We start from the raw sequence: 23,560 nt of genomic DNA on the forward strand, positions 1-23,560 counted from the left end.
GATGTAGGCACTGGGCCACTTTCTTCTTTGAAACTTGCCTCTCCTACTCACTCAGAGCATGTTAACCAGGCATTCAGAACCACCCTTTCCAAACTACCATTCCTCCCTAAGGGAAATTTGCGCTTAGGTGTAACACAGCCCTCGAGATGCATATCAAATCACCAGAAGGACTTTTGAATCAACAGACAAAAGGCATGGCCAGTTTGTGGGTGTAGGATTAGCCGCCTCTGCAGAGCGTCGTCAAGCCCTGAGAGAAATGGGAGCAGCTTTGCAGAAGCTGCAATACAGTTAAGCTCATTCCTCGCTTCGCTTTCCCAAAGAAGTCAGACAAAGCAACGTGGACCATTTCTCCCACAATTTCTTTAATTGTAAAGCGATCCAGAATATATTAAAAGTACATTCTTTGTACTGTCTAGCAGTACGGAAACATTCGTAGCCGCATTAGGTTAGTAGGAAAACGGAATAATTTTTATTCCAGTGCCTAAACCTTTTAGCAAGTGTATACAAAGGAACCACCTCTAATCTACTGAACTGGGAGAGCAGGGAGTGGCACAGGGCAAAGGAAGAGGTAGGCAGGGATGGATGGGCCCATTTTGCCATAGCCAGGAATACCCAAAACCAGTGCCATTTTTCTAGAAAAAGGGGTGCCGGAACTCACCATGAACACCTCCTTCGTTCTCCCAGAATGGCAGTGGCGCCCACCTGAGAGGTGCCAGAACCAAGTTCCGGCCAAAAAAAAAGCCCTGCCCCAAACCACTGCTCATTCCCCAGGTTAGCCAATTATGCTCATTAAAAAGCAGCAATTTAAAACCTGCCTGCTTGCACTGAAAGCAGCGCAATTCGCATTAGCCCAGCTAAGAAGTCTCCCATGCTTAAACCTGTCGCTAATGCCTCGCTCTTTAAGAGCACAGAAGCGGTAGCCTGGCCATCTGTTTGTTAACTTAAGGAAAGAGTGTTGTAAGGTTAGCGCTGCTCTCCCTCCCAGCTCTTAAAAAAAAAGAAGGGGGGGGGGAATCACCACAGGAAGGAGCCAAGATAGCCCTCGAAGGCTGGAGGAGATTGCCATGCTGTTGGAAATGACCCCTGTTCCCAGTTTGGAAGAGATGGAACTGGGGAGCCAAGAGCCCCACAATATTTCTTCAGAACTGGGAAACTGTGGCGCAGAGGCAGCTGGCAGTCCGATCGCATGTCCAAACACTGGGCTTTCTTTTAAAAGACTGACAGCAACCCTCCATCTGAAGGGAGTTTGTACAATGCCTTTTCTAAGCCTACAACAGATCTCCGGGACCAAGCCTGAGAGACTAAACTTTGGAGGAAATCATGCCCAGGGATTGCACTGCAAGACATTTCCTAAACACTGACGGGCTGAAGCAGCGTGTAAGGAAATAGGGATCCAAAAAGCCCACTGTTTAAGTTTCAATTCATAGGAAGTGCACCTTAACAGTATGTTAAATGCAAGGGGTACGGTTTACACTGGCAAACCATTGCATAACTGCCAGGTTTAGAAAATCATCATCTCATAAGACACACTGCAAGTGAAGGGGAGTCCTGGATGAAGCACAGCCCCTGTCTTTTCCTGCCTGGTGAGCATCCATTTCATAAGCCACCCGAGTCCTCACCAGGGGCTACAGGGGTCCGGACACTCCCTCAGGTAAGTCTCCATATGGCCTTCAGAAACCTCGAGCAGCGTTGTAGACACAGTCAGCTAAATGGGGGGGAAAGCAAAGTTTTCACGGCTTTAATGAGTCTGAACCAAAGACAGGAGAATAAGTCAATACAGTCATACCTTGGTTTTCGAACAGCTTAGTTCTTGAACATTTTGGCTCCTGAACGCCGCAAACCTGGAAGTGACTGTTCCGGTTTGTGAACTATTATTGGAAGCTGAATGTCCAACATGGCTTCTGTGGCTTCCAATTGGCTGCAGAAGCTTCCTGCAGCCAATCAGATGCCGCGGTTTGGTTTCTGAACATTTTGGAAGTCGAATGGATTTCCAGAACGGATTCTGTTCGACTTCCAAGGTCTGACTGTACCGTGAAGCAGATTGCTTTTCTAAAGGAAGTGTTTTATATCGACAAGGGTGGAAACTATGTCTTAAGTTACACCAAATATAAAAGCCTCACATGCAATGCAACAATGCTTTGATTTACAGATGCCGGGGGAGGGGGACTCTACACCAAGCGGAATCAGTGCTGCCAATATCTGGAAATCTAAGAGAATTAACAGACTAACTACCCCAAAAATTGCCAGCGTGCCCTTTTAAAATGTGGGTTTTGGGGGTGGAGGGTTATTGGGTTGTTGTTTTTATTTTGATTATGTCTTTTGTGGTTTTATATTTTGCTTTTATTCTGTGAACTGCCCTGAGACCTCTGGGTATAAGGCGGTATATAAATTCAATAAATAATAATAAATAAATAATATTAAATGCACTCTCTCTCGTGTGTGTTTCCACAAATGTGTATGGCTTAGATTGTCTTGTGGCTTGGTTTTCATCCCCAACTCTGGGATCTAAGGAGTACAAAGAATATTCTAGGCAGAAATAATCTGCTGGGGGAACCATCTGTCTTAAGAGCAGCAATAAAGAGTCTTCTCCCCTTTCACCTACCAAGACCTGAATAAGGCAACAACATGCTAGACAAGCAAGAGTGAGGACGAGTTACCTTATTGAGAATGGGCTTCGTGGAGAGAATGTTGTACAGAGCTGGCAATGAGATGTTCTGCGGGGGTGAAAAATAGAGAGAACAAAGATTTAAATTACCTGCAGACTTGAGCCAAAACAAAGCTTCAACCTAAGCAGTTTCTTAACCAAATTTCAACATCTGACCTCTGCTAAGCAGCAGTGAAGCCAAAAGTTGACTCCCTCTATAGAGCAGGGAACCATTTTCCTGAAGCGTTGCATTCCCCTTGAGGCCATCTGCTGCTGGGGGTGGGGTCATGTACCAGCAGAGGGTGCAGACAGACCAAAAAAAAACCTGGATTACAGTGGAACCTCGGTTGTCGAATGCTTCAGAAGCCAAACAATTTGGAACCTGAACGCCAACAACCCAGAAGTGAATGCTTCAGTTTTCGAACGATTTTCGGAAGTCAAACAGCTTCTGCGGTGCATTTTTCCATTTTCACCATTCACTTTGCTGACAGCCCTTTAATTTTCGGTTTTTGAATGATTTTTGGAAGTCGAACGGACTTCCAGAACGGATTATGTTCAAAAACTGAGGTTCCACTGCATAACTAGCTTCAAATTTTGCCTCCAGTTAGTATTTCCAATCTTGTGCAGTTCTTCTCAGATTCAAGCTCCACTGACTTATCCTTGAATAGGGATTGGATTTATTATTGTTGTTATTGTTGTTATTATTATTATTCTTTAGTACAACATACCCAGAGTTGTCAAGTTGATGCTTGTGGGCACCAGGGTTCCCACCACTGCTTCCTAGGTGTCTGTGAAAGGTCTCAGTAAACATCTCATTGAGAATCTACAGTGCATGAGAGAGTGTTTGCTCCTGCTCAGCCTCTCCTATGTGGAACAAGTTCCTTTAAACATGCCCACGAATGGAGGTCAGGAGTGGGCACACTGTTCTAAATGGAGAGGTGCAAAGCTTCTATTTGCGAGCGCTGTGGTACCTTTTCCTCTAAAAAAGGGGGCATGGGCAGGTGTGGGGCCTGCCTGCACCATGTTGTGGTCCTATCCGTTTCATTTTGAAACAATGGTGCTGGACTGACATATGGAGCCCAGCTGCACGAATGGAGTGTCAATTTAATTAAAATATATTAGTAACAATTTTATTATTCATACCCATCCCACCTGGCTGCGTTTCCCCAGCCACTCTGGGTGGCTTCCAGCAAAATATAAAAAATAGTAAGATGTCAAACATTTAGTATGGTCGGGTTTCATCACCTGTAACAGGACTTTGGCTTACAACATTGTTTTAATTAATTTTGCATGTCTTAGACCAGGCATGTCCAAAATCCCTTTTGGGGGCCTAATCTAATCAGGTGGGTTTAACCTGGCCCATGAGGCAGTTTATTTCCTTGGGTAAAATCGGCCCTTGACTTCATCAAATCTGGCCCTCTTTGAAAAAAGTTTGGACACCACTGTTTAGACCTACCTCTTGCTTTGTTTGGTTCAAACAGCTCCTCGCAGGGCTTCTCCGGTCATCCAGAAAGGGTGGAGGCTTCCAGCGGTCATAATTGGTTTCCATTACATACCAGACGCCATTTTCTGTGTCCAACCTTGAAAGAAGTAGAAAACATCAATGCCTATTTTCTGGCAACGATGCACCTTAAATGATTTTTACTTCTAACTAATTTCTGTTGGAAGACTCAGAATACCTAAAAGGAAGTCCCAGATGAGCCACTGAACTGATCCACCAGGCTCTCATGTTCTTGAACGTTACCCCCAGAGTTCAAGTTGCTTAAAGCAGAGCACCCCAAAACTGGTCTCATGTCACCAGTGTGAATGGTAAAGTCAGAAGCCATGGTGGATTTTTATTGAAATCGAGGAGGATACTGATACTGATATAAAAGCATGGGGGAATGTACACAAGGAAGAGACACTGTAGAGAGACCGAATCCTCAGTAATGCATTAACAAGAGCCGGTTGGTGTAGCAGCTGTAGCAAAATCACTTACAGGCGACAGATCTGCTTAAATCGTTTTACCATCAGGCATACTTACTCCCAGATATCCAACAATGCAACACGGGAACGTGTAATGACACATCCCTCGCCGGATTTGTTTCCCCCTAGTATGAAGTAAGCTGGAGCCAGCAGCTTTGAATGAGCCAGTCTGTCCTTTGCATCTTCGTAACTACATGCAAGAACAGAAACAGCAATGAGACAGGCGCGTTAACCAGGTATTGCATGGAAATTGTGAAGCTGGTAGGCTAGAGCCTTTCAAAATACTCTCATGTAAAGCAGTCACTGCCTAGTGTGGAAGTGTATTGTGGGGGAGTTGTGTAAGAGAGCAAAGGGGGGAAAGACCTTGTTTAAGGGTGGGTAGGTGGGAGAATCAAGAGGCAGAGGGAAAAAAAGAGAGGAGACTCATATGTGATGGACCTATCAACAAGCAACAGTTGTAATGATGCATAATGAAAAAAAGATGTTTGAAAACACTCTTCCCAAAAATGCCTGAAGCATTCTTATTAGATAGATGATAGATAGATAGATAAACTTTATTCGCATTAGCCAACGGCCATAGCAACATAAAACAAGCAATATATAAAATTAAAAAGACAACAATGGGTAAAAAGGGCAATCAAATGACCAAGATTATCGTTCAGATAGTGGCCCTTAATCTCATTGCACCCTCGATAAACCTAGCAACCTTTGCTGTTGTCTGATCATTTTGATCTGATAAAAGAAAGAACAAGGTGGCCACAGATGGGCGGCCTGGGATGGTAAGTAAGAGTGGGGTAATGGTCTCATTCCTCAGATCTTTATAAAGGGGACAGGACAGGAGAACATGAGCCACTGTTTCCCGACTGCCATCTCCACAGGGGCAGAGTCGTTTCTCAGTTGGCATCTTTTGGTATCTGCCTTCAAGTATGGCAGAGGGCATCACATCCAATCTGGCCAGTGTGAAGGAACATCTGTATTTTGGGATAGTTAATTTATACAAATATGGTGCCAGGGAATCAAATTGAGAAGGGGGAGAAAAGGCATACTAAGGTCAGAGTTTCTTTATAATGGCCAGAAGCATTATTATTAGGAATAATAGGATTAGAAGTCCCCCCCAAAAGATGGTCAAATTATGTATGTGACCACAGCAGCCAAAGAAGGCAAGAAGGAAAGAAGACAAGGTCCCAACAAAAGAGGAATGGATTTCGAAGTTAATGTGGAGAGGGCGAGATTGACGGCCAAAATATGAGACTGAAAGGAAGGAAAGCATATGGAAGAATGGAAATTCCTTTTGGACTATTTTTTAAAAAGCATTCTAGCCAAATGAAATCGCCTGCAGGCCTTGAAATATACGCAACAGGAGGACAGTAAGAATGCTGTAAATAAAGAAATGCAGAGCAGAATAAGTATTGTCTATAAGGCAGCAGTAACTGGGGGGGGGGGGCATCACGAATGCAAGGACGGGAAGTCAAATTGTTAAGAAAAGTGTTTTTAAGTTTATAAAACCAATAAAAATTTAACTACAGGAAGGGGGGGGAAAAAAAGAGAGAGACTCATCCCATTGCTCCTGTAAGCCAAGCACTTCCTCTATCGAGGAACACACAATGCATCTGAAGGATGAAGCATTGCCTCTGGTTCTCTGCTGACAAGTTAGTGGGGGGAAAGCATGAGTTCAAAATTTAGTCTTCCTAAATCATGCCAGTTCTTCTGGTGCTGTTCTGCTGCAGCAGCTTGTACCAAAGGGCAAAAGCTGTCCCTGGAGCCCATCAGAACATTGTTCCAGGTGCTTCTGAATTTCCCATTGTTGTTGCCTCTCTCCAGAAGGAGTGATACCTCCCACTCCATACCCAACCTTAAAGCTCCTGCCATGTCAGAGGCAGGAGCCACTTGAGTAGAGAAGAGGAGGAGGAATGGTAGAACGTGAAACACACAACCCCACTGCACAGCACCTTGTTGATCCACGGATGGTACCAGGCGGGTCTGAACGTTAAACAAGTTTTCCTTAGTATCGCACAATGTAAAATTTCCATGGAACCAAGATGGCGGTAGTCAAGACGAGAAAGAACAAACTTAAACCAAGAGACATTATAAAATGAGATTGGGATTATTCCTAATTTCCCTGGCTTGGCAATATATGCAGAGAAGCCGCTTCACAGCTTGACTGTTACCTTGTACTGTTTTCCAACACAGATCTGGTGAGAAAGCTCATCCACCAGCCATTTCTCTGGCCAAGGAGCCACTCAAAGACTCCTGCAAGAAACACAAATTCAAAGAGCTTCATGACCACACGCAGCCTTAGCATTGTTTAAGCATCTCGTCTTTCAGTTTAATTCAACCGAGCTGAAAGTCATCCCAAACCATTTCCATGTGGTTTGCTTCTTGGACAATAGTTGGGCGTGCCCTGCTATTGCTTCATGCCACACAGCTTCTCATATAGTTTCTTACATGCATCACACTGCTTTCTCCACTTTCTCCCCTGCATCTTGTGAAACTGGGACCTCCAATGATTTGGGTGGGGTGGGGTATAACGCTATTAAAATTTCCCCATTTTATGAAAACTTAAAAAAAACAAAACCAAAGACCCAGGAACAGAGCATTAAGCATACTCACCAATATAACCTCCATCAAGACTGAACCGCTCATTCATGGTTAGAGTAAAAATGCCCTAAAACACAAAAAGTCAGTTAACAGTGTTTATTAATACCCAGCAGTTAGAAAACAGACAGAGTTAAGCTAATTCTGTAGTGCTTTAAGAAGGCCACTGTGAGCGACAGAACACTGCTATCCATTGTATTATACAGTTTTTGGGCCCCAATGTTTTACAAATGCTCTTCCTCTGTGTACATGCATACCTAGTGATGTGAGGTGAGGTGAGGACGCAAGCATCATATGCTCATATAGATATTTGCCAAAATACACATTCTGCACACAGTGAACGCCACTCTCCCAAGGCTTCATCAATTGTAAAATAAACCATTGTGCATTTAAGGTGCTTTGAGACTCTGCTGTTTTCTCTACAAGGTACTAATATGCCTGGCTTTGTTTTCAGCAAAGTTTGCAACATCAGATGCAATGGAAAATTAAGGGTGGATGCCACTAGCAAAAGAAGCCTCTGAAGTCACCTGCTTGCTCCTAAGGGAAGGGGAAGATGAAGCAGGCAAGCCTGTGTCTCAGGCCTGTTCATACTCATAATGGCAAGCTATGGTTTACAGTTACATCAGAATGCACCTAGTGTTGTCCAAATAAAGTAATACTCACTGGCTTCAATCCAGAAAACATTCCCACATAGCCTGCAAAATTTGCAGACCTGAACACTGTTTTATTGTTCCTTTGAAAATCCAGCGACACCATGAGCGGCTTCAGCTTCTGCGTTGTCCTCCAAGAACTAGCATTCACGTCCCACCTGCAGGAAAAGCAACACCACTTAAACATAAGCAAGAACTGGCTATTTAATGCAAATTGCAGTTAATCCACAGCAATGTAAAATGGACTCGCTCAGATTTTTGAGTCTGTCAAGCTGGATGCATGAACAGCTAACATTTGGGTGGCTTTCCTTGGAAAAAACGAGCATGTAAAAATCTGTTTCATCTCTCTCCCCTCCACAACAGGAGCAAGCACCAGATTCCGGCAAATTCTGAAGCAAAGCAGCATGCCTCTGGGAGGCACAAGTTGAAGCAGAGACCCATCCCATGAAGTGCTTCATAGCACCCCAGACCCATCCCATGAAGTGCTTCATAGCACCCCAGCGATCCACATTGCTGCAAACACCCAGAAGTGAGAGTAGCGCCTCCCAAATTTACCATAATGCTAGGACGGGGTGATGGGGAAGACAGTGCTTATAATTGGGAAGGAATGACTGACATCAGCATTCTCCAATCCAAGGGCTTCAGGAGAGGGAGCAGCTTTGCCAACTGTCTCCTAGCTTAAGGAAGGTATCAGCAAAGGGAGCAAAGAGGACATGGAGGAAGCGTTCTGCTGGGTCCTACCCCAAAGATGCCTAGCACAAAAGCCCCTTGGCCAGGGTTCCCCAAACTTGGGTCTCCAGCTGTTTTTGGACTACAGTTCCCATCATCCCTGACCACTGGTCCTGCTAGCTAGGGATGATGGGAGTTGTAGTCCCAAAACAGCTGGAGACCCAAGTTTGGGAAACCCTGGTCTAGGGGCTTTTGGTTTGATATGGTAGGCTGTACCTACTTGTGCCAGAAAGAAGGGGGGGACGACTTTATTTTTTTGTTTCCGAGTACAGTGGTACCTCGGGCTACAGACGCTTCAGGTTACAGACTCCGCTAACCTGGAAATAGTACCTTGGGTTAAGAAGTTTGCTTCAGGATGAGAACAGAAATTGCACAGCAGCGGCACGGCAGGCCCCATTAGCTAAAGTGGTACCTCAGGTTAAGAACAGTTTCAGGTTAAGAACAAACCTCCAGAACGAATTAAGTTCTTAACCCAAGGTAACACTGTAATAGATTGGGTTTGGAAGGCAATCAAGTGGACTGGGAGCATTATCTTGTCTTTTTCAAGATAACGACCCGAACATTGGAAGCTCACATGGACTAAGCAAAGCTGTGGTTGTTTTGGGTTGCTCAATGTTTTACATTGTCTTAGTGCTCTTCTGTTAAGGAAGCTGTATATAATTTTGTTGTCTGAGCTCCTCTGGTGATGGAAAGGAGATGTATTGTTGGCAGAATAAATGTTTTCACTAAAGGGGGGGGGGAGGGATTAGGAGCCATGAAGCAAATCAGGTAGCCTCTGAACAGACAAATTAAACTGTTGCACAAAGTACTGGGTCTAGATCTGAACCAAATCTTGTGGTCAATGCACACTTGCTACCCTGTATGTTCAGAAAATGGAATCCAGTTGGGGCATCAGGCGGAACAGGGTTGAAGGTGGCATAAGGGGCTGCAGGGGGCTGAAGTTAGCAAAAATCACCCCACTTCCTCTTCTATTAACTGGAGGAGTCTGCTGAATCAAAAGCCCTTCTGTGAGAGCAAGACCCCAATTAGATGCTATCCACAGTCTTCATGGAACACTGCTAAGTCATGGGCCTTTAATTTTTTTAACAATTTATTCAAAAGTTACAATACTTTTTCAATGAATATATCCCCTCTGCAGACAGGTCTGTGATGATAGTGGCATTAAATAAAAGAGAAAAAGGGAGCCCAGCTTGTATCAAAGGTATCTTTTTGGGAGATAGGAGGGATAGATGGTTTAGTGATTTTGGAGGTCAGATAAAAGACTTTTTCTCAAAAGGTGCAACGTGTGTGTGTGTGTGTATGTGTATATATATATTCACTATGCTTCTTTCTTGATAAAAATCTATTTTGATAAGTAAAAAAAAAGTCACTGTGCTGAAAATGACAACCTCAGAGCTTCTCCCTTTTATAGAAAATGGTGAAAATTATGATAGCACACATATTTTCCCCTCTAAAGACGCTCCAAAGCAATTGAGAAAGGCAGGCCTTCCAATCACCATAGTTAAAGATGCTGCAGATTAACTAAACCCTCTGCTCATTGATTAGTCTCAAAGCAATAAAAAGGGTAAGGTAAAAAACATTTCATTCCCCCCCCCCCCCGCCAATTTAGAACGTTTGTGGATCCACCAGGGCAGGTTGGACCTCACTGGTACATACATACCCAAGAAACAATCCAAAATCAAGATTTCTGGCATGGTACAGCTTTCCTGGTTGGAAAGGAAAAGGGGGTGGTGGAAAGAAATGAAATTAAGGTCAAAGAAAAAATACCTTAAGCTCTATCTTTAAAATACATGCCGTTGGCTAAGCAGTCATTTACCTGTGGGGTCTTCTGCTACTATTGAAGTGCACACTGTGAAGATTTCATAGAAGATATTGAACAGAACAATGTCACCTAAATTGGAAGGTGGGAAGGGAAGAGGGAGAAAGAGAGACCTTTCATCAAAGTGACCATTAAAAACAATGGATAAAACCAAGCATACACTTAAAAGGAAGAAAATGGAGACAGGAAATATCTTCAGAGTATCACTTCTTACTGTGCTTGGTTCATATGTCTATGGACTGCAAGCCACAAGGCAGAGACACTGAGCAGGAAATCTACAAGACTTGCCATTTCAAAAAATTTCTTAGAAGCCTGCAAAGAGGATGGGCACCTTGTTGGTCAATCCTATTTTAGTACCTCTGTGAGATGCCCCCCTTTTCAGCTTTTGAATTGATATAGGAATTAAATTGACTTGCTCTCCTGAATTATGCAATACACAAGGTGCATAATCTATAGCTTGATGATTTTTAACCCAGGAATAAGATTACAGGATCCTATTCTCTGTTCAGATATGCAAATATTGTGCTCCCGGCATACTAAAGGTGAGGATATTACTGTACAGACTTTCACTCAGTAGAAAACCCGGTCAGTCTTCCTAGTCAGGTCTTACATTTAAATAGACACCTGCTCTTCCTCTCTGCTACAAACATTTAAGCACTCCTGTTCCACAACAGCACTCCTGTTCTACAGTGGCTGAAATGTTCAATTGCACCAAATTATGCCTTTAATAGTGTGCTTTCAGAGCCAGACACAGTAATAACAAAATGGAAATTACCTAAAGGAGCATCAATTGCAGAAGCAATGCCTTTGATCTCATCATTGAAAGGATAGGGAAGGGTGGAACCTAACCAAGCCTAAGAAGAAAAGCCACAAGTTATTAAAACCTGAAAAACATAGTAAATAACTTTCTTTTTTTAATTTCTCTGTCTCCATATATTTCCTTCTCAGTCCCAATTATCTCTTGGTGTAAACAGAGCACCTTTACAGAGGGTTAGTGTCATTTCACAAACTACAAAGGGACAAACTCAGTTTTGCAGTCTGATCAACAGGCAGCACAGCCAATTGTGATTCCTCAATGGGTACATATGAACAACACACGTTGGCTGCAATTGCATTCTACAATTTTTAGGTGTACACTTAACTAAAAAAGCTATGTGCTAAGTGGTCTGTAGTTGCCTCAGTAGACATTTGAGACTTTGTGGACTGTTGAGACCTTTAGAAAAAATAACCTGCTTATCAAGAATTTAGCTGCAGGGTGACCTCCATTAACAAAGTCCAAGGCACTGTGGTTTGGCTGGCATTTTGGAGCTCCAGTATCTTTCTCCTTTTGCATTTTTACATTAATCTGAACACCACAGTTCATGCAGATAATTGTCAAAAGCAAAGAGAAAGAACTTGTGGAAGATGAAGGTTCAAAACAGAACTACTGTAAATTTATTTATTCATTCCTGCACAGACTGCAGCCACAATCCGCAGACCACTTAGGACGCTTATTTCAAGGTCCCTGAGCTCACTTTCTACCATTTTTGCAACCCTTATTGCGTTACATCCTATTTTTTCAGATTTCGCTTCCTTCTTGCAGTAGCTATTTCCAGAGCAATGTGCAACAAACTCCAATTCAAACTCTGGTTTAAATGTAAACTGAATAAATAGGCTCCCTTTTATTTCTGAGTAACGTCTGCTGAAATAAGTGGACACTGGAGAAGTTCAATAAGAAGACACTCTGAAACATTAGTAGACAATTAGAAGACAATTCTACTGTGTTTCACTTGGAGTATACCCCCTGAAATGAATGAACATGACTAAGGTAGGCCCATTAATTTAAATGGTCTAATCTTCCATCTACACGATACATTTAAACCAGTAACATACCGCTTTAAACATTCATGGATTCCCCCACAGAATCCTGGGAAGACTAGTTTGTTAAGGGACCCTCTTCCCTCTCACGGAACTACAGTTCCCAGAATTCCACAAGAAAGGGGACTGACTGTTAAACCACTCTGGGTTTTCTAACAAATCTCAGCACTCTTAACACACCAGAGTTCCCCGGATTATTTGGGGAAAGCCACAAATGTTCGACGTGGCATGATATTGTTTCAAATGTATACCCCATGCGTGTAACACCCTGACAAGATTGCACAGATCTGAAAAACATTCCAGTGCCCCCGATCACCTGAAAGCCTCTTTGGATCTGGGCCAACGATAGTGATACCCCCCTTAAGTTACTCGGGAGCCTATCATTTTCTAGCTCATCACAGGATTTGCCTGCGTGAATCCTTCCTGCATCTCTCCGAATCCCTTCTAGTTGCGTTTCCCCACACAGCTCAGTGGTAAAGCACCTGTTTTGCCTGGGGAAGATGCTAGATTCATTCTGAGGTTTTCCTAGCAGGGCTGGGGTAGACTCCTGCCTGACAAAAGTTGACAGTCTGAACCTGCATACGGCAGCTTCCTGGCTTCCAAGCAACAGCCAGATAGCCTGGAGCGGTGATAAATCTCTGCACAGTAATGTACAAACTCAAAATCATGACTGGCTTTCTGAGTGCACTGGCACACCAAAGAGATTTTCATTAAGGGGCCTGCAATGATGCCAAGGACTCCTGCCAGAATTCACACTAAGCATCAGATCCTGTTGATAACTAGTGCATTTATTTTCCCATTTTTGGCTTATTAGCAGCTGCGGTTCAGACAGGCTCAGCAAGCTGGATTCAACCTTCCCCTAAATCTTAGAGAAAATGGAAAGGTACTCACCAATTTAGATTCCAGTGATGCTACGGCTTTTCCACTATGAAGGAATGTGATTAAAATATCTTTCATAATCTTAAGGACATCCTTCACCTGGAAAAGTTTAAGAAAAAGCTCAGGTGAACACACTTTTAGGGTAATGCAAGAGCCACTTAAAACATATAACCCTTTCACATGTGCCGAAGCACATCTGAAACAAGCAGTCTTTCATAGTGATGAGTTGACACTTCCAACTATGTTCACTGACGCAATGTGAAACGTCTTTTGTAAAGGTAGAGAGTTCTTTCTTTAGGCAGACTTGATACATTGTTAAGCCCTGCCTATCCTGTATGTTGTGACCATTCTAAGTCTCAGCTGCTATCAATGGGTGCTCTGAGGGAAGAGGGAACACCCTAATTCTATGAATTGTTCTATCTGCTTTTGCTTGCCCATCCCAATGAGGCCTCTGCTGTTTTGCATCCTGACAAGGCCTCCTTCACAGCTTTGCAACAGCAAAACCCCACCCTTACAAACTGGAATGTGGCCAGGCAGGAGAGCAGAAGTGGAGAGTTGTGTCTATTAAGATTCCACAAGACTGAATCTATGACCATACCCCCAGAACAACAAAGACAGAAAGTGAATTCACAGCCGAAGAAGAGGAGGAGGAGGAGTTTGGATTTGATATCCCGCTTTATCACTACCCGTAGGAGTCTCAAAGCGGCTAACATTCTCCTTTCCCTTCCTCCCCCACAACAAACACTCTTTGAGGTGAGTGGGGCTGAGAGACTTCAGAGAAGTGTGACTAGCCCAAGGTCACCCAGCAGCTGCATGCGGAAGAGCGGAGACGCGAACCCGGTTCACCAGATTACGAATCCACCGCTCTTAACCACTACACCACACTGGCTCTCATACAACCTATGCACATTCACTTGAATGCCAGCTTGTGTCTGTTCCTCAGTTAAAGCCATTTTACTAGGCATTCTGACTGAGGATTTTTGGCCTTGAAATAAAAAGCAATGCAGAATTCAAGCATCTTGTCCTAAGCACAATTTAAAATATTTCCCTCCAGCTTTAGGGGCAGGATTAAAGCCTGTTTCATTAAGCAGTACACCTATGTTAGCGGAAATTAAAGCCTGCATCTCATTAAAAAGGCGCCCAGAAGAAAGCCTCTGATCCTGACCTCCTTCCCACCATGTTCCCTACCTCTGCATCTTTGTCACGTGCCAACTGGACCCATCTCTCACTTGGTGGCAAGTCAAGATTTATGATGTAGCTGGGAATCTTTCCTTTGTACCTGAAAAAGGAGCGATTTTCATGAAACGCAGAAAGGTGTAGCTACACTTAAACCACTATTTTGCGGCTGTTGCCTTCAGGCGCCTTTCTGGTTAAAAATTTCTAAGTAATTTATATTTACATTGCCTAGCTTTCATCCATCAATATTTAACACAAACATATTTAACACAAGCACATTTTACCTATATTTACACCTAGTAGTGGTCTTCTTTTACGATCGCTGAAGACAATTAAGGAATCTTCTTTAAGCTAACCTACACAATTCTTTTCCATGTGCCCTCATTCTGCAAAAATCACCACTGTCTCAAACTAGGTACAATGTTCTCTAGCTGAATGTTTGGTCAGTGATATATAGTAAGGTAATAGCAGCACCACAATCCTGACTCAATGCGCCAAGTTTAAAGTTTATGTTATATTAATTAAATTTGTAAGTCAACGGGATCACAAGTAAACAGCAACTATCAATCCTGACTCAATGCGCCAAGTTTAAAGTTTATGTTATATTAATAAAATTTGTAAGTCAACGGGATCACAAGTAAACAGCAACTATCAGCTACTGAGCTGCCCTTAATAAGTTACTTACGTTGGTCCTGAGGGAGGATATGCTAGTGTTTTGCATTCTTCAGCATACTGCAAAAAAGAAAAAAGGAAAAAAAGACAAAGCCTTTTTGAGAACAAACATTTTTATAATTGTTTCATGCAAAAATATTCAGAGTTATTGTTGCCTTCTCAGCTTTTGCAGACAAAAACAAACAAACCAAAAACCCTTGAAGGACTAAAGTTGCAGTCATATGCAGACTTACCAAAGACTAAAGTCCGACGAAACTCATTGAGCGCTGCCTAGGATTGAACTGCGATACTTTTTTACAGTATACCTGAACTCTCCATTTGCAGGTGTCAAGGTTAGGGTTCAAAAATGCAAACAACTAGCTGGGAACTTTTTTTCTATGCATGTTTAAAATGGGCTGGTTTGGGCATAACTCTGAATCATGCGGGGAGCCTCTGACTTTGAGCATTCTCGCCTCTTTTTTGATGCATGTCAGAAAGAGGAGACAAGTGGGGAACAGCTAGTCCTTACCTTCCTAGAAGCCCCCTTCTCTGGCAACAAAAAACTGCCCTATGTGGTGGTCAGGTGAAGATGATGAAAAAGCGTTCCATTCATGGTAAAGGTACCCCTGCCCGTACGGGCCAGTCGTGTCCGACTCTAGGGTTGTGCGCTTGTCTCACTTAAGAGGCCGGGAGCCAGCGCTGTCCGGAGACACTTCCGGGTCACGTGGCCAGCGTGACGAAGCTGCTCTGGCGAGCCAGCACCAACGCAGCACACGGAAACGCCGTTTACCTTCCCGCTGTAAAGCGGTACCTATTTATCTACTTGCACTTAAGGGTGCTTTCGAACTGCTAGGTGGGCAGGAGCTGGGACTGAAAGACGGGAGCTCACCCCGCCGCAGGGATTCGAACCGCCGACCATGCGATCGGCAAGTCCTAGGCGCTGAGGTTTTGCCTCCCTTCATAGTAGTGGGATCTTTTCCCAAGCCAAATTGCTATGCAGTGGGAGGCTTTTTTTTTTTTTGTGGTGATAGAAGCAGCAGCACACAGGCAGACAGTGTTAGAAACTCAAATATATAAGCTAGGTGCCAAATGGCTCCTTAGGGTTACGGTCACCAAAAGAGAATGCCTAGCTGTCATTTTTGTGGCAGATGGCTCGAAAGTCATATTTTTCAATTTCAGGAACTTTTTGGTAGTGGCTGATAGCCAGGTGCAAAATGCACCTGACAAATTTTGAACGCTGTAGGTAGGGAAGTGCTAACATTTCTTTTTTGAGCTTCAACTAGCACATGAAGCTTTTGCTTTCTGCTATTTGCTTGCCTCTTGGATCTAGTACAGGTCTGAACTTTTACGCTGCTTGTGAAGAAAGATATACTACAGAAGAGAGGTAGGCTGGGCTAGAAAGCCACATTTATGTAGAGACCCATCTGATGGTAGGTAGCCAAGAGTCCTTACCTGCTGAAAAGCATTTTTTTAAAAAACCATGAGAGTAAGATCTTGAACCTGTGGTCCTCATTTGGATTCCAGCTTTCATCAGCCCTTGGCCAGGGACAATGGAAGTTGTACTCCAGCAACATCGGTAAGAGCCACCACCCTAACCTGGAGTCAAATCTGGTTAGCTCCATTGTATTTGAAATAAAGAGTTTTCAAGCTTCTTATTGAAACACAGTGAGAAGGTACTTAAGCAGAGAGCACTTGCAAAAAAAGTCACTCTGCCTCTAATGCAGAAAGAAGAATGAAACCATAGGATTAGCAAAGGTGTTACTCAAACAGTTGGGATTATGTAAGCAGACACAGAAATGCCACTGTTGTAGGCTGGGAGCTGTCTATTTAATTGATGGAATGGCAATTCCTTAAGTGGCAACAGACCCCTCTTCAATTTATTTCTGTCTTTTAAACTAGCATTCCAGAAAAAGAAAAAGACTGTATTTATATTTTGCATCTTCACTCTCTGCCATACCATTTAGCAGAGCTCACTAGCCCTGTTAAGGTATTAGCTTCCCCCATCTGGTTAGGTAGTGTGTGGACAATTCTGACTGGCATGTTGGAGGGCGGACATCTGCAGCAGGGATGTGTCCACATAGGCTCCCCTTAATCAGGGTTCTAAACTGGGTGAGGACTTCTACACAAGCACCGGAATAGGGCTAACAAAGTGAGCCAGGACCATGTTGCATTGAGCTTCCCAGCCTGCCACTCCTATCTGTGGTGTTTCATCTGTTGATGTGTGGGCAGTCAGTACACGATGGTCCTACTCAACAATATCTTGAGTGTGGGCAAAGAACTTCCCTCAGGAAAGCAGACTCCTCTACGAAAGTTGAGCAACCCTCAAAGTGGGTGGGGAGAGGCAAAGATTATTGTTATTATTAATTAAATGTGCAAACAGCCCTTCATCCCAAGATCACAGGGTGGTTCACGACAGAAAAAACACAAAATGAGAACACAAAATAATTAATAAACTAAACCAAAAACATAACAATAACCCCCTTCCCACAAATTATCCAAAGACCTGGCTAAAGAGAAACATTTTTGCCTGGTGTCTAATGAAGGTGCCAGGCAAACCTCCCTGGGGAGAGCATTCCACAGATGGGGAGCCACAGTAGAAAAGGCCCATTCTTGTGTTGCCACCCTCCAGACCTTTCATGGAGGCACATGAAAAAGGGCCTCAGATAATGACCACAGGGTCCTGGTCAGTTCATATAGGGAAAGGTGGTCCTTGATGTATAGCAGTTCTGGGCAGTCAAAACCAACACTTGAATTGGGCATGGAAACTAACTGGCAGCTAGGCTAGGATCAGTGTAATATACTCAAACCATCTTGCCCCAGTGAGTAACTTGGTTGACGAATTCTGCACTAGCCGAAGTTTCTGAACTGTCTTCAGAGGCAGCCACACTTATAAAGTGTTTCAGTAATCCAACCTAGAGGTTACCAGAGCATAGACAACAGAAGTTAGGCTATCCCTGTCCAGATAGGGGTGTAACTGGGCCACCAGCTGAAGTTGATGGAAGGCACTCCGGGCCACTGAGGCCAACTGAGCCTCAAGCGACAGCAAAGGATCCAGGAGGACCCCCAAGCTACGAACCTGCTCCTTCTGATGAAGTGTAACCCCATCAAGAGCAGGCAATCTCCCACCCATCTGGTCTAGGGAACCACCCACTAACAGTGCCTTATCTGGATTGAATTTCAGGTTGTTGGCTCTCATCCAGTCCATTACCGAGGCAAGACACTGGTCCAGCACATCCACTGCCTCACTTGCAGATGTAAAGGAGAAGTAGAGCTATGTGTCTTTGGCATATTGCTGACAATGTACTCCAAGATTCTGGATAACCCCACCTAGTGGTTTCAGGTCTATGTTAAACAGCACGGGGGGGGGGGTTAAATCCTGATGAACACTACACTGAAGGCTCCATGGGGCTGAAGAACAACACCCTCTGGGAATGACCATCCATTTCCCAGCATGTCCCCCAGTCTCCTGCCGGCCCCAGAGCTTCAATTCTAGTTGTGGATATTTTGGGGTTCAGTATTTTCGCTCTGGATTGAAGAGAGACAGCGGCACAGAGAGTGTTCAGAGGGTGATCCCCGCTTTACACAATTTCACTCGTACATGTGGGGGCCCCCAGAACGTAACCCTCACCTAAGTGTGGGGACGCCTGTGCTGAAAAGAGAGGCAACCCTCCTGATCAGATCAGACAATACTGCAGCGATCGTAACTATTATCATGCACAGACCGGGGCTGCAACTCTGTGCCCACTTTCAATATCCATGCCAAACACACGGCCCAATGGCTTCAGGCTATCGCAGGGGAGGGGCCAGATGCTCACCCAATTTTGTGCACAATTCTCCATCACAAGATACCTGTGTAAAGGCGGATTGCATAACTTCAAGAACTGGTACACTTCTAATTGCTTGTCTTCCTCTTTTATCAGACAGAGCATCTGCAATCAGGGAGTAACTTACCTTTTCGCCAACTAACTCAGACTGTCAGCTCAAGTATTTACATAGGTGCATACAATGGTTGTAAGAGAAAGGCAACTCTTTTTTATTTTGCTATTTTTAGTGAATTACTGAAGTGTAATTCAAAATTCTCCTCCTCTGCCTTTCCCCCTGCTTCCCCCTCCCCCCAAATATATTTAACTGTTTTGGAATCTTGTCTTCTGTGCGGTTTGGAGTAATTTTTGGTTTTTCAGAAGACAGAACTTGCAATTGCCAATGGATAGAAAACGGAGACAATTGTTTCACCAGCGATAAAGTAATATTTGCACTCTGTCAAGAACTCTGCTGAAAAAGTAAGGGATATTACACCTTAAATGAGGTTACACAAGGATGTAATTAAAAGTATCCCACCAGAGGCACTATTTCACAACACAGTAGTGTTTATGACAGATAAACATATGCAGCAGAGTTCAAAGACCTGTTCTGGGGATCACAGATCCACAATTTTTGATTTTTACTTTGACATGCACTCAATCTTTAGCCTATTTAATATAAGAAATAGTCACTTGGCAGGTAGAACCAGCAGGGCTGTTGTGAATCACATGAAACTGATGCAAGCAGATTTTCCTTGCTCTCCAAACATGGAAAAACTAGTCAGTTTCACAATATGTATTAGAAATAACTTGACTGCATAATAAATGTCGGATTCATCCCCTTTGCAAATGCCCCTCTATTAGGTACAAACAAACATTTATTTATCTCACGATCAGTCGCAACCGATCTTGTAAGAGAAGAAGAATTCAGATGTGTTACATAAAAAAACAGACTCAAAATGCAAAAAAAGTGTACGAATTTTTTGAAGCAGAAGGGCAGCTCCTCTGACTCAACTCTGGTGATAATAAACTGTCGTGTGATACTTGTTAATACACTTTGCCATGGCTAAGCGTTAACTAAGACCACATTTGAACATCTATGTTGTCCATTTGGTTCTGTTGGGAAGGAATATACATTTCAAGAAAAGATTACACATCCATGAACTGCCGCACTCAGCAGTTCGTTTCTCTAAACGAAACAAGAAAGTAATTGCTCTGCTAAGTCACAAGATGCAGCATAAGCAGATCTGAGCTCCTCACAAGTTGGACTTGAGAGATCAGCCTACTCAAAGAACATGTGGTTTAAACAAAGGGGGGGGGGGAAATGCTCCTGTATTTGGATATAAGTAGAATGGGGAAATATAGAAATATACAACAGTATACAAGGAATTCAAGGAAATACAGTAGCTTTGCTGCTACAGATGATCATAGGCAACACTAGTCAAACAGCTCTTGAATATTTTGTGAGAGGGAATGGCTAAAATTGGGTGCTTAGAGACCCTTTTAGTCATCTAGTCACCTGGCTATCTTGACCTCCAGAAGCAAAGGCAATGTTAAGAAAGCACTATGTAGAAAACAAGATGGGAGAGATTAACAGTTGTAGGTTTACCAGAGGCATCTGGTTGGCTATTGTGAGAAGAGAACTCTGAACTAGATGGGTCACTGGCTTGATCCAGAGGGCTCTGATGTAAACGTCAAGGCTTTAAACTCATCAAGTGAAAAAGATTATCATTAAATCATTAGTGGATCAGTTCATGAAAGACAAAGGAAAGGTATTTTCACACATGACGGCCATATGTCACTTTGGAACTTAGCTGGTGCAAAGGATTAAGTGGAAGGAAGGCATTTAAAACCACACGTACATTTCTGGCTAATATAGTACAGATGTTTTGTTCAAGTGTCCACACCATCAAAGCAGGCACCTTATTTTATAACAGCCTATGAAAAGATCTCACAAAAATGGTCTCCAGCTACCTGAACATCTAGACATTTAGGCCTTCTGCTTATACCAGGTATGGCCTGAGCAATGTACGCGACTAAGCTCCAATCCACGACTAAGGACTTTGGATAGAATCACAGAGTTGGAAGGGATCGCAGAGGTCATTGAGTTCAATCCCCTGCAATGCAGGATTTTTTTGCCCAACATGGTGCTCAAACCCATGATCTTGGGGGGGGGGGGAGTGTCTCATGCTCTACGAACTGAGCTATCACACATATATATGCAAGGAGATTGATCTCATCTATGGTCACCTGCAAAGCAGACAGTTGACTGCTTCATCATATGGCTGGCTCCCTGTTTCCTATACTGCTGCAACATTTTGGGAAATAGGCAGAGTATTTGTATTTTAAAAATGCAACTATGCAGTGAATAATAATGATAACAATCGTCAACCTCTGTGCCACTGCTTAATTTCTAAGACGAGAGCTCCAAAGTCATGACCAGAAATCCATCTCCCTCCCCAATCTTACCTAGTTGTAGTAATGACCCAGAAAGAACGAAGGACTTTTGACATGTTCCAAACCACTCCCTTTTATCGCCGCTTCATGTGTTCTGTACATGAGATACTAAGAAGAACCTACTGCCTAAAATACCGCCTCAAATTGTGAAGCACTTCTACAACCGCTATGCCAGTGGTTCTCAAACAGTGTGACGCAGCACACTGGTGTGCAGGAGAGGATGTGTGGCAGGACCCGCTCAAAAAAACATTCAAACATTTCAGTGTAGCATAGCATCAATTTTTTTTTTTAAAAAATAGCAGAATATGGGAGGGATATCTTGTTAAAATGAGAGCACCGGTATCAAGTGATACCGAGCACAATCCTAGCTGTGTTTTCCAATAAGTTATCAAATTAGAAAAATGGGTGTGGCGCAAGGAAATTTTTATTCTGAAACTATAGCCCAGGGAAAACAGTGGGAGCCACCGCACTATGCTCAAGTGGGGGGGGGGGGAGAATATACACACAAATGCTGTTTGTTCAGCACGACCTTCCAACTGTTGATCCAACTAAGCCTCCACCCACAGTCCAGCTGATTCTGACTCAGGATAGGAGTCTCCAAAGATGTAGGCAACTGACACAAATCCTCCCCACTGGGAAAATCATTACTAGCCCTGGATCTGCCTGAAAGATGCACAAAGCAGGAAGACTTCAGCATCCCCAGCAAAAAGTGAAGAGAAACAACAATAGGGCTGCCTACTTCCCTTCCTCTGAAATATACAGACCAATCGGATTAATCATCCCTTGGAAGTCCTTTGGCCTTTCCTGCTCTGCTCATGGTCAGCATGGTAAACAGCAGATTGCTTTGGGTCCTCTCTCCCTCCTCCTAGGACAGAGCCGGTCAATAAAAATGAAAGCCTCTGAGCATATGGGTGCGGCATTTGCCTTGCTTTGTTATAACTTCCTACACTGCCCTTTGACCTGAAAATCACAGGGTGGCTGCGACTACAGCTGCTTGGATGTTATTAGCCCAGAGATTGAAAGAAGGCAGAGTCCCTACCAGAGAAGAATGGCAGATTAAGTTGATGGGACTATGCTGAATTGGCAAAAATGACCCAGAGAATCAGAAACAGGAAGAGCAAGATTTTAATAAAGAGGGAAATATATAATTTGCCTTAAAAACCATTGCGAGCAATTAAAATCATTAGTAGGATTGGAATGACACTAGTGGTTTAATGTTGAAATTTGGGAACGCGCTCCCATCAGATGTCAAAGAAATAAACAACTGCTGTATCAGACTTTTAGAAGACATCTGAAGGCAGCCCTGTTTAGGGAAGTTTTTAATGACTGGTGTTTAATAATGTTGTTATTGAGATTTAAAAGATTTGGATTAATAAACAAGATGCAGGAGGAAAAAGGTTAATACAAGGACCCACAAAGGGGAAAAGGGAAGGAGATTATTTGGAATTCTCTTTTTATGTTGACTGTTAATTGTTTTTTAATTCTTAAAATCTGAAAAGCTAAATAAAAAAAACAAACAAACCAGAAGATTGCCGGGCGGTTCGCAACAGAAAATGAACTTCCCTTTCAGCCTGGAGGGTTCAGTGGGTGAGAGTGCAGTGCTGACAACGCCCAGGTCGCAGGTTCGATCCCGGTGCGGGGCAGCTGCATATTCATCCCTGCATGGCGGGGGCTGGACTAGATGGCCCTGGGGGTCCCTTCCGACTCCAACCACCCTGGGATCCTTTGAAAAGGAAAGGGAGAGTCTGCCTGCTCACCACCAGCAGCAGCAGCAGCAACCCTTTCCGCGGATGCGCCGAGAAGGCGCACTCTGCACCCGCTCAGGAACGCTTTTGGCCGGCGGGGGTAGTGGGGGTGTTGTTGTTTTTTGTGCGCGTGCGTCTCTCTCTCTCTCTCTCTCTTAACTCCGCCGCTTTTCCCTGGGGGGGGGGGGAGAAAGGAGAGGAAGCGAGCGCAAAGAGAAACTCACCGGGTCCTTGGCCACCGCGGCCCCCAAAACGACGGCGGCGACGACAACGAAGACCCCCGGCGCCCGCATCTCCCCGCTGCTCTCGACTTGGCACGCAGAGGTTCTCCCTGCCGTGTGAGAACTTCGCTCTGAGGCGCCGAGCAAGATGAAGAAGGGGCGGGGCCCCGAGAATCACATGACCTCTCCCGCACGGGCAGGCCCGCCTCCGTTACGTGAAGCGGGAGCGCGAGACGTCCGCCCGCGCAAAAAAGGCGGGAAGCGGCGTTGTTCGCCTGAGGGCCGGGCGGCCTCGTCCGAGTCCCTGACTGAGGGAACTGAGGGGTGGGGGAGAAGGCGACGTTTCGCGCGGCTTCTTCCCTCACAGTTGAG

The 23,560-nt window shown here is 44.0% G+C and overlaps 1 protein-coding gene across 1 annotated transcript; it reads right to left on the minus strand.

Moving 5' to 3' along the window:
- Nucleotides 1-340: 340 nt before the first annotated feature.
- On the minus strand, nucleotides 341-23,353 carry ASAH1 (N-acylsphingosine amidohydrolase 1). The gene is made up of 14 exons (XM_028743168.2): nucleotides 23,192-23,353; nucleotides 15,000-15,046; nucleotides 14,327-14,417; nucleotides 13,151-13,237; nucleotides 11,178-11,256; nucleotides 10,400-10,474; nucleotides 10,244-10,289; nucleotides 7,868-8,012; nucleotides 7,220-7,274; nucleotides 6,778-6,859; nucleotides 4,668-4,799; nucleotides 4,101-4,224; nucleotides 2,658-2,714; nucleotides 341-1,705 (listed from the first exon to the last, which is right to left on the minus strand). The coding sequence occupies exons 1-14, from the start codon at nucleotides 23,258-23,260 to the stop codon at nucleotides 1,616-1,618; spliced, it is 1,179 nt and encodes a 392-aa protein (XP_028599001.2). The 5' UTR covers nucleotides 23,261-23,353; the 3' UTR covers nucleotides 341-1,615.
- Between the last annotated feature and the right edge of the window lie 207 nt (nucleotides 23,354-23,560).

Source organism: Podarcis muralis, chromosome 9, assembly GCF_964188315.1.
Source record: "Podarcis muralis chromosome 9, rPodMur119.hap1.1, whole genome shotgun sequence".
NCBI classification, from domain to species: Eukaryota; Metazoa; Chordata; class Lepidosauria; order Squamata; family Lacertidae; genus Podarcis; species Podarcis muralis.

What these genes read in the sequence shown, in the direction of transcription:
- ASAH1 (XM_028743168.2), bottom strand. Translation starts at nt 23,260, where the DNA reads ATGCGGGCGCCGGGGGTCTTCGTTGTCGTCGCCGCCGTCGTTTTGGGG. An exon ending in CCGCGGTGGCCAAGGACCCG is followed by an intron (nt 15,047 to 23,191) that starts GTGAGTTTCTCT and finishes TCTTTTTTGCAG; the next exon opens with TATGCTGAAGAATGCAAAAC. An exon ending in CACGTGACAAAGATGCAGAG is followed by an intron (nt 13,238 to 14,326) that starts GTAGGGAACATG and finishes AAACTTTTCCAG; the next exon opens with GTGAAGGATGTCCTTAAGAT.